Source organism: Buceros rhinoceros, unplaced genomic scaffold (assembly GCF_000710305.1).
Source record: "Buceros rhinoceros silvestris isolate BGI_N320 unplaced genomic scaffold, ASM71030v1 scaffold1055, whole genome shotgun sequence".
NCBI lineage: Eukaryota > Metazoa > Chordata > Aves > Bucerotiformes > Bucerotidae > Buceros > Buceros rhinoceros.
The window spans coordinates 1-10,565 of NW_010410897.1; the positions used below are offsets into that span (position 1 = coordinate 1).

The 10,565-nt window shown below is 43.7% G+C and overlaps 1 protein-coding gene across 1 annotated transcript in view; it reads left to right on the forward strand.

Moving 5' to 3' along the window:
- Positions 1-6,359: 6,359 nt before the first annotated feature.
- The window catches only part of LPL (lipoprotein lipase), a gene marked incomplete at its 5' end in the record, with an annotated part of 5,394 nt that continues 1,188 nt past the window's right edge, over positions 6,360-10,565 (forward strand). The window contains 5 exons of the mRNA XM_010135751.1: positions 6,360-6,526; positions 6,667-6,846; positions 7,449-7,560; positions 9,354-9,587; positions 9,825-10,067. Coding sequence (XP_010134053.1) covers positions 6,360-6,526; positions 6,667-6,846; positions 7,449-7,560; positions 9,354-9,587; positions 9,825-10,067 — 936 coding nt within the window. The remainder of the gene's footprint in view (positions 6,527-6,666; positions 6,847-7,448; positions 7,561-9,353; positions 9,588-9,824; positions 10,068-10,565) is intronic.

The window sequence follows — 10,565 nt, forward strand, 5'->3', positions numbered from 1 at the left end:
GTGAATATCGGGGAGCTGCCGGTCGTGGGTTTTGGGAGGGTGTTGGAGCTGTCGCCGGCGTGGCGACGCGTGCTCCTGCCGCGTCTGTGCGCGCACAGTGAGGGTGCTTGCGCTCCGGCCGTGGTACCCGCACCGGTGCGGAGGCGCCTTCCGGTGCGGGAGCACGTGCAGGGGCTGGCTGCGGGGTGCTCGCTCGCTGATGCTGCCGTGGGTAATCACAAGCGATTGCGGCTTTAATGAGCAAGGAGGCTCGTTTTGGGAGACCACTACTCCTCAGACGTATGTTAACAGTTCCCTGCCGCTGTCTTTATGGTCTTGCAGAAGTCCCCCACACATAATGTCTCTCTTCTAACAGTCTGCAGCCTAAGAAGAAAATGTGGCTGTGGCTCTTGGAGCTACTGTGTGATAACTTTTTTTTCACTGCAGATGCCTTTGTTATTTCCATTGTGTGCAAGGAACCTGAAAGGAAGTATTCAAAAGTAAGAGGATGGGGTGCTAGGGCACAGCCAAAGGAACGTATCCTTGCTTTGAATCCAATCTTGTGCCATCAGAGACAATCAAAAGCAGTTTTCGTGACAGCATCCAAGTTTTGTACAGTAAAAATCTGAGAGCAAGTTTCATCCCTGTAGGAATTTGCCACAGACTTACTAATAACTACGTTCTTTATCCTTAGGAGGAGGTTACATGAAAACAGGTTGTGCCATCATCCTAAAGCTATCCAAGCCTTCAGTTGCACACTATTTATTGCAGACCACAGTAAAAAGATGTTTTGGAATGACGGATATTACATGATCCAGCCCTCCAGTAATTCAGAGTATTTAGTAAATGACATAAAATATATTCTAGGTGAAGGTAACAGTGGTGTTCCAGAAAAAAGATAAAACCATTACTAGGAATACATTCTGATCTCTGTTTTCACCAGTGTAAATCCAGAGTCAGGGGTTTCAGCAGACTTAAAACTGTTGTGTGATGTGAGCTGCTGGCTTTCGCTATGGCTGTGTTTGCGCTGGACCTACTAGGGCAGCTGTGGCATGGCCTTTCCAGAAACAATGCATTTCTTAGCAGGCACTGACATCAGGCTGTCAGGCATCAAAAGTGTGCTGAGAACAGCATGACCACTAGCAGTGCTAAAAGTTTTTGCTGGAATCTTTTCTGTGCAGGAAGTACTTGCATGGTATGGCTTTCTCATATATCCTTTCCTCTGTATTACTGCAAAGTCTGACAGTGGTTGCATTTTATTGTCTTGGACTAATTCTAGATATCCCCGAGAGACTGATGGATAGCAAGAGCTCTTCTGGATGGTAGTAGAAGCCTCCCAGCTGCAGCTGAGTAAGGGTCTATTTGACAGGGTGTGCCCTGGAGAGGGGCAGGCACCCGTGTGCACAGCTTGAGAACAGCGGTTTGCCCTTGTTTTGCCAGCTGCAGAACTTGAGCTGGAAGTTCCCTGCTCAGCATCTGAACCTGGGCCCAGCTGCTTTTCAGAGCTCTTGCTCTTTCTGTTAACTCTGTCTGGAAAGTGAAGGGGAAGGTACAGTCAGGGCTTTGCCATTAAAGAAGACATAAAAAAACCTTGAAGCTGTGATTTCTTTACAGCAAAGTGAAACAATAACCTGACTTGTGGGGTAGGCTTCACAGGATTGCAGTACACAGTCGTCCTCTTTCAGTTTGTAGTGTAGATCATACTAAGTGATAACAATTTCAGCGGTACAGCCCCTTTATTACAGCTGCTTTGCCATTAAAGAAGACATAAAAAAACCTTGAAGCTGTGATTTCTTTACAGCAAAGTGAAACAATAACCTGACTTGTGGGGTAGGCTTCACAGGATTGCAGTCGTCCTCTTTCAGTTTGTAGTGTAGATCATATTAAGTGATAACAATTTCAGCGGTACAGCCCCTTTATTACAGCTGAGCAGGAGTTTGATTCAGAACTCATTTTGGAATTCAGTATGACTGATTGATGGATGAAACTGATGCTGGTTATCAGCTGAGTAAAGATTTCTTCCAGTTAACTGGTTAAGTAAATATTTGATATTATGTGCAGATGTTTGCTGCTGTGCATGTCTGTGTGGGCTTGAGTTTACACACTCTTACCTCCATTTCTGTGTACATACACTAGGAAACTTGTTTATGAAAGATTCCCTTTTTAAAACGATAGCTGAGGTGCACTGATTCTGGCAAATGCATTGTTATATTTGACATCCTGTCTCTGATGTGGGCAGTTTAACTTTTCCTTAATATTCCAGATGCTGTTACTTCCTCAAAACTCACATTCTCCACCCAGCTGACCAGTGATAAACAGTTTTCTTCATCAAAATAAGTTACCAGGTCAACTTGGAACTTCCCATGAAGGAAGCCTGGAGCTGAATTCTCTTCATTAGTGTATAAACTCTTACTTGCACCATGTCAGAATGCTTAAAGTCAGTGGGTTGTTTTCAAAATTGAATTGCAAAGGGTCCCTAATGCAATGGAACGTCACAAACTGCAAGTACAAAGTGACACAAGGTTAAAACAGGAAAATGCAGCTGCTGATTTTTCGCAGTTTCTGAGCTTTTTTTTAACTTTCTTATGACTTCTATGATATCCTCTATACCTTGACATACAGGACAGCTTTTTTAAAATACGAAAACTGAGATTATGTAAGTGGAGGTGTAAGAAAAGCATGAAAGTTTGCAGAGCATGATAAAATGATCAAGTTTGGCAGTGCAGCCTGTAGGCTGTTAGAAAAGCCAGCTCAGACTGGTGGCTTAATTCTACTCCCTGTCCAGTTCCCTAAATAATCCCTTTTTAGGTCACCTCGTTAGCTGTAACAGAAAACTTGATTTTGTAACAGGTGCTTGTATTTGCAGCTGTGTTTAGCTTTTGCAGTATAGAACACATACTTTTATACCTTTACTGAACTGGGCCTGGGACAGTGTGATTTTATTTTTTTCTTAGCAAAAGCATGGATTTGTTTTTTCTACACATTTTTACCTCTGCTTCTCTTCAATACCTTATTTGCGTTCCTGTAATTAAAAACTTCAGTGTCTCGGTACGGATGCACAGAAATTTGTTTTATATCTAATTTCTATATCTACATTATGTAAAACCTGTCGCAAATTCAGGTAAATGTCTACCCACTTTTCAGAAACATGGGGAGGACTCCCTGTTTCTGGGTTTTTCCTGGTTTAATTTGGGTTAAAACACATCAGGAACTTAACTGGTAGTGGGTGTGTGCATTGACTGTCTGCATTTCTTTGGCTTTGTGTAGGGCTGTAAGAATGAGACCTGGTTGCTTCATTAGCTTAGTTAGGATGTGATTCAGGGAGTCATCTTCTTTTAAATCTATGAGGAAATGGTTTTTGATACAAGGCTATGTATGACAAAGTTTAGTTCTGAGTATTTTTAAATAGACCAAGACACTTTGAGGCACAAAAGTAGGAAATAATAGTTTTTTGAAGCAATAAGCTTTGTAGCTTTTCTGCTGCAGTTTTAAATCATGGTTTGCATAGATGTCAGTATGTGTGGTGAATGTGTACATACGGCTAGGTATCTCTGTACTGTATTTCTGAAATTTAGTCTGCAGGAGATGGCAGGTAAGGTGTACTGCAGCCTGTGTGCAGCAGAACTGAGGTGCTGACAAGTTGTCTTATGCTCTGAGTTGTTCAGAATTTGCAAAGCCTAACTCAGGCAGATTTTGAGGATAGATTCCTAATGAACACACAAAAGTCTGTAACAAACCCCACCACTCACACTTCCCTCATCCACAGGGTATCTCTGTGGTGGGAGCTGAGCGTGTGTGGATATTAGATGATATGACACTTTTTGTGAGCATAAAAGATGCTAACAATAATTTCTTTTGTCTAATTCCTCATACAACTTAGCTAAATGGGTGGAGGGGCCTTCTGCATTTCCTTAACTCATGGGCTGTTGCTTTGCAGATGCTGATTTCCTTGTGGTGACTGCATCTCAGTTCTCTTGTGTCCTTAAATCCCACCCAAAGACTTATAGGCTGAAAAACAAAAAATGTTTGTGAATCACTTTGCCTGCCTTCACTGGCAGGTGCCACTGTACTGCAATCTTTCTAATCTTTCAGTGCACTTAGAATTGCAAATTCAGTTTATTACAGACTTACTTCCAAAAGGGATGCTGTCTGAACTTTTGCAAATTGTAGCACGTGTTTGTAATTGAAAACACACTGCGAGACGGGATATCAATTTAATTTAGATTTTGGATGATTATCAGATAGATATAATCCTGAAGGGAAATGATATCTAATATGAAAGGAAGCATATTAACTAGTGAGCAGGTGGACTATTCTTGTTCGCCTTCCTGTGCTGGGCAGGACTAAGCCTAATTGGAAGTCCTTGTGTTGAACACCTTACAGTTGAAAGCTGTTCTTGGTCCTTTTGAGGTTTTACTGACCCACTGCTGACTGGGAGGTTATAGCTGATATTTAACCAATCAGCCTTTGGACTTTTTCTGGCTAAAAAGTATTTACTAAAAAAATGAATATTGTAAGTCAAGATTTGTTTCAGAAAGGGGTTTTCTACTCTTATCAGTTGGTGAGAAACTGATGTTTTGAATGTGCAAAAATAGAAGAAAGGGGCAACTTGTAAGATCAGCATTGGGTAGTTTGGTAAATTTTATTTTCAGTAGGTGAGTTCGCTGTTATGTGAATACTTTTACTGTTTTGGGTTTTGTAAAATTTATCCCTTTAGGGGGAAGGAGACAGGAAGGGGGCCCTCAGTGTGGTTATCCTGGATTAGCTAGCCAGCCTGTTGCAGTCAAGGTCAAAACCTATCACTGAGCACTGCCTCATACTTCCCTGCATGTACGCTGCTTTTGGCGGGTGAGAGGTGCTGGTGAACTCAGGCAGTGTTGAGCGCTTGATTGCAGATGAAGACAGTCTCTCCGAGGATTGTACATGTACCAGCCTGGTTCTGCGCGGGAGGTTAGACTTCCGTGGCCCTCCGCGCATAGCAGGATCCTCCCAGACTTCACACAGCTACCTGAGGGCTGAGTGGTATTGGGCATAAGTCAGTGCACTGCTGAGTAGGTTATTTGGATAAGAATGCCAGAAAAAGTTAAGTTTTAGAAAAAAAGAATAGTTCATTATTCATTGCCCCTGAGTGACGTAGCACAACTTTATGGAGAAATACAAATCTTCCAGTTATCACAGAAAACTACTTCTGCAATGGGAAAAAGAAGGGGAGTGGAAATCTACATGAGATCTCATTGTGTCCCTTTACATTCCTGTGGTGGCTTGGAAGCATTCATTAATACGTGCTTAGGAACTTGTGAAAGCTGGGTGGTCATGATGCCAGGAAAAAACACTGAGTAGGATAGAGCTGGCCTGAGTTCAGCTGCACATGGAAAAGAGGCAATCAGTTTTGCTAAACACAAATTGCCAAAGTAGGGCCCAGTTTTCGGAAAGCACCGGAGTCTAAGTCCCCTGTTAGTTGCAGGATCTGCTGAATATAGATGTACTCAAGTGTTGACTCAGATGTGAAAAGAGGAGGCATTTAAGTTTCTTGCAGACAAAGGAACTAGTGAGCATGAAGCCTAAAGTCACTTCTCTGCCTTGGCAGGAACGAAAGGGAAACTTACTTGGAAGCTGGAGGGCATTCTCTAAGAAGTGATCTTTTTCAGGCTATCTCATGCTCTGTTACAACCAGTACAACCCTTGCCCCATGTCCCCATCCCGCCCCCCCAGCTTCAGGCAGAAGAAGGTATTTTTCCTGCAGTATTATTTATCAGATTATCTGAAAATCAAGCTTCTGCTTTGCTAGTTCAGTTTCCTTAATTGGTGTCTGATCATCTCACCTGCTATTTTCTGTGTTGGTAAAAAGCTAAAACTAGCATTTGTAGAACAGTGGTGACTTTGCAGCTCTTATTTTTAATGCACTGCAATTACTGGGTGCTATAAAGAGCCTGCTTAGGGAGTGATTATTGATGAAGTGAGGGGGAAGATGCACCACCAAAATATGTAGTAGTATGGTAGGAACTTGCTGCTTTTCTGCGTGTACTGTCTATGACTGTCCTGTGCAGTTTTCTGCATTGCTGTGTAGTTTACAGGTTTCCTGTTAATAATATAATAAGGGAAAATACTGACTTCTAAAAGGAATTCATACCTATCTGACAACTGTCCAGATTCTCACTCTTTTAGCAAAACCTTGGAGGGGTTGGGGTTGCCACTTTCATCCATGGATTTCCTCTTTACACGGCTGTTGTGGTGCAAAAGGAGTGCTGTAGGAAATGAGAAACACATTCCCATTTTTTGACTGTTCCCTGGTACTTTGCCAATGTCAGACCTGTGACTTCTGAACTGTTTGTCGCAATACTCATAGAACACTTCTGTACGTTTTCTGTGCTCTTGCATAGCAGAAACTGAGACCAATTTCGAGGGAATTGAGAGCAAGTTTTCCTTACGGACACCTGCAGAGCCTGATGAGGATGTCTGCTACCTGGTTCCTGGGCAGGTGGACAGCTTGGCACAGTGCAACTTCAACCATACCAGTAAAACCTTTGTGGTGATCCATGGGTGGACGGTAAGAAGAAAGAGGAGGAATCTCCCTTTTAGCTACCCTCCTGATAAACTGTACTAGATATGTCTGCTGAGGTGTGTGTGCACCACAGAGAATATTAAGATCTCTCTTTTTTTAATTGAAAAAACCCCAAACCCTAACAGGTGACAGGAATGTACGAAAGTTGGGTCCCGAAGCTGGTGGATGCTCTGTACAAGAGGGAACCTGATTCCAACGTCATTGTGGTGGACTGGCTAGTTCGAGCTCAGCAGCATTACCCAGTGTCTGCTGCGTACACCAAGCTGGTGGGAAAGGATGTCGCTATGTTTATTGACTGGATGGAGGTAAGATGTGTGGTCACATGTCTCCTAGGACATTAGGAACAATGGGAGACAAAAGAGCAACGATGCAGCTGTGTTAATCATCTCCTGTTCAGTAGATGGAGTTCAGCTGTTGCAGACAGTGCTTTCACTGGACTGGTAAAATACCAGTTTTAATGTAATGGTTATTTTTTACACAAGGAGGCATTTATAGCGCATTCCAGAAACCCACCTTGTGGTCTGTGGAGCCTTGTGAGTCCACAGTGTTTCTGAAAGATCTGTGAGAGGTAGCTGTGAAGTACAAGTTTCTATATATTATACAGCAGCCAGCCCTTCGGAAACAGAAGTCTGCCTTGTCTTTGGGAAGTACTTAGGAGATCCAAAACTGGTGAGGAGGGGCTGGCTGAAAACCTTTGATATAATACATAGCCCTGCATTCTGTCCTTCATTCTGTGTTCCTTTGTGCTTAGATTTTTTGCCTGGAATTCGTTAACTCAGGCAACGTAGTATGGCACAGATTTATGTTAATTGTATTTACTGTTTCTTATATTATTCATGGCTCAAAGGGAAATCCCAGTGTTTACAAAACCATTTTCCTGTTTGACTTGAAACACTCTCTTCTGCAGGAGCAATTCAATTACCCTCTCAACAATGTCCACTTGCTGGGGTACAGTCTAGGTGCTCATGCTGCTGGGATTGCTGGGAGCCTCACCAAGAAGAAAGTGAATAGAATTACTGGTAAGAAAACCTGTGATTGTAGAGTGGAGAGTCCTGTCTCTTCCATGCTGAAATTCTGTGATTTTCTTCTGGAAAATAACAGAAAAATTGTTGCTTGTTGGGAGTGCTTAGGTTACGTGTTCATGCTTTATTGAATCAGGAGGGCTGCTGTTTCTTAGTAGAACTGGAAAAGGTTCAGAGAAGGACAAGAAAGGTGGTGAGTGAGAAGCCTTGATCTGGTTCTGCACAGGAAGTTAGTGAGTAGGCAGGGATTCACTGGCTATGAGAAGAAACTAACTGGGGGGAATGTGACTGATACTGTGATCTTCTCCAAGCCGTGGATTTGGCCATTACGTCTTGCAGGAGGAGAACTTCAGCTGGTTGTCTTCATCCAGGCAGTCATCCTTTGGAGCTGGTGGGAGCAGTTGAAAAAGAACGAGGCAATGAGTGTAGTACCTGCAGAGTTCTTTGCCATGGGATACTGTGGATACAAGACATTTGTATGGACTTAAAGGGAGACTGGTCAGATAATCAGAAAAGACCATTGTGGGTTACTAAAAAAATTGATTCTAAGAGGCTCCAGTAATATTGTAGACTGACAATAATACTGGGAGAGCTTTAGGGAGGGGAAGCAAGTATACATATGCTTGCATTGTTCCTATGCATGCTTAGATGTCTGCTTAGAGTAGTTTTTGGAGGATCAGAAGTTTGTGGAACAAGACAGAATGCATGGCCAGTCGGGGGCTGGTTTACAGCCCAGCAACTGGAGAGCTGAGCCCCTAGCACTGTCCTCAGTGACAGAGGAAATGCCAACATCAGCAAATGAGCCTGAGAAAATCACTCATCTGTAGTGTGTTTGCTGCTGAGAGAGCTTGGGAGCAGCATTCAGATGGGAGCCAGCTCCCTTCCTTCTGGCACCCTTTGTTCTTTCACCTGAGCTGGGCTGTGATCCCACATCCACAGGCACACTGGGAGGGTGGGTTAGGGAGCAGTTGCCAGGAAAGGCTGACTGTGGAGAGGTGGCAGATGAAAATCAGGATGCCAAAGCACTAGTCCCTCTGCCATTTCCTTTCATTCATTTGCAGCTTTGTTGCTTTAGCTGAGGCTGCCAAATCACTCAAAATACCGGTTGTGCTCAGTGCCGAGGATGAACCTTTCCCTGGGAAAGCAACATCACCTTTGAGCATAGGGAACAATGGGATGTGATCCCTGAAGCCCTCACAGCAGAGGGGAAGGCAGCTCAGTCTAGATGAGGCTAACTAGGGGTGGGCAACCAGATTCGTGTACCCAGCTGAGGTCTGCAGGAAAGACATGTCCTTTCAGCGCTGCCATCAGCCATCTCTCAGGTATAGTACTTGATAGGACTGGTTCACTGGGTGTTTTTGATGTCAGTCTTGCTGCTGCTTAACAGTTTACCATAATAATCCCCTCTGGCATGTAGTGAAGCTTCCCACTTGTTTCCCTAGCAGCGAGTTAGCAGCAAGACATTTTCCAGACCTCAGATAGAAACTTTACAATTCTTGACAAGAGAAGACGATATTGAGAAACTGTTTATTAGCTTGTTTCTTCCATCCACTGGAAATCCTACAACTTTGAGGAAGTTATCTGGGCTCCTTTTCATATGTTTACGTGGCCTTATTTTTTTTAAGCAAGGTAGTGTATACACAAATGCTACTTAAATGATCCTACTGCAGTCACACCAATACCAGATACAATACTCCAGCCCTACATGGTAGCTGAATTTGGTGTTTGTTATTGCTGTCAGGGTCATTGGCAGACAATCTCCATTTTTCTTTGTGGTTTGTCCCATAAAGGGCTAGATCCAGCTGGTCCTACCTTTGAGTACGCTGATGCCCTTACCCGCCTCTCCCCTGATGATGCTGACTTTGTGGATGTCCTACACACCTACACTCGAGGCTCTCCAGACCGCAGCATTGGGATCCAGAAGCCTGTTGGACATATCGATATTTATCCTAATGGTGGAGGTTTCCAGCCAGGTTGCAACTTGGGAGATGCACTCCGTCTGATTGCTGAAAAAGGCTTTTCAGGTGAGGCTGCCCTGAAACAAACAGTGTAGCATCCAAAGGGAGATCCTCCATAGCCTGCAAGCAAAGCTCTTTTGGGGGCAGGGTACAGGAACTTGTTCTTAAGTGCTTTTAGATGTTACCCTATAAAGTCCAGCTTCGGCATAGTGGATCGTGCCTGTTGACACATCCCTATTATTTGGGGGTTTATAGCATTAAATGCATGTATGTGTACATACTATGCATATTTGTTCTTTCAAGATATGGATCAGCTGGTGAAATGCTCCCATGAACGGTCCATCCACCTCTTCATTGACTCCCTCCTCTATGAAGAAAAGCCCAGCATGGCATACCGTTGCAACACAAAGGAAGCCTTTGAGAAGGGTCTCTGCCTGAGCTGCCGGAAGAACCGCTGCAACAATTTGGGTTACAAGGTCAACAGAGTGAGGACAAAGAGAAACACCAAAATGTACTTGAAGACTCGTGCGCAGATGCCCTATAAAGGTATGTCCTGCTTGCTTACTGTCGGGGTGGGTGCATGCTGCGGATGACAGTATTGCTGCTTTTGTGGTGCCTGTGGTGAGTAGGGGTGAAGCTTGCCTGCAGCATGCCGTTAAGTGCAAGCAAAGTGCAGTCTTGGGAAAACAGTATCGTTTTACTTAAGTCATGGAGGTGGGGGTTAGAATATGAAAAGGAAGGTATTTTGTAACGAGTTTCTAAATAGCAAAATTAAGATGACTTACTCTTCAGCACGGTCACTTGAAATAACTGAGTCTTCCAAATTTTTCATCCAGATTAGTTTATCCTGCTGCTGGAATGTAATTAGCAGACCTTAGCCTGATTAGCAACTTCTTTAAAGATGTGCAACCATGAGACTTGTATCTTTGCCAGAGGAGCACCAGCCCCTGTTAAAATATCACAGCACTTCTTGATTCCCATTGCCACAGTGGTAGGTCTGAGAAGGACACTGCCAGAAAGAACTGGAAGGCTTTCAGCTAGGGA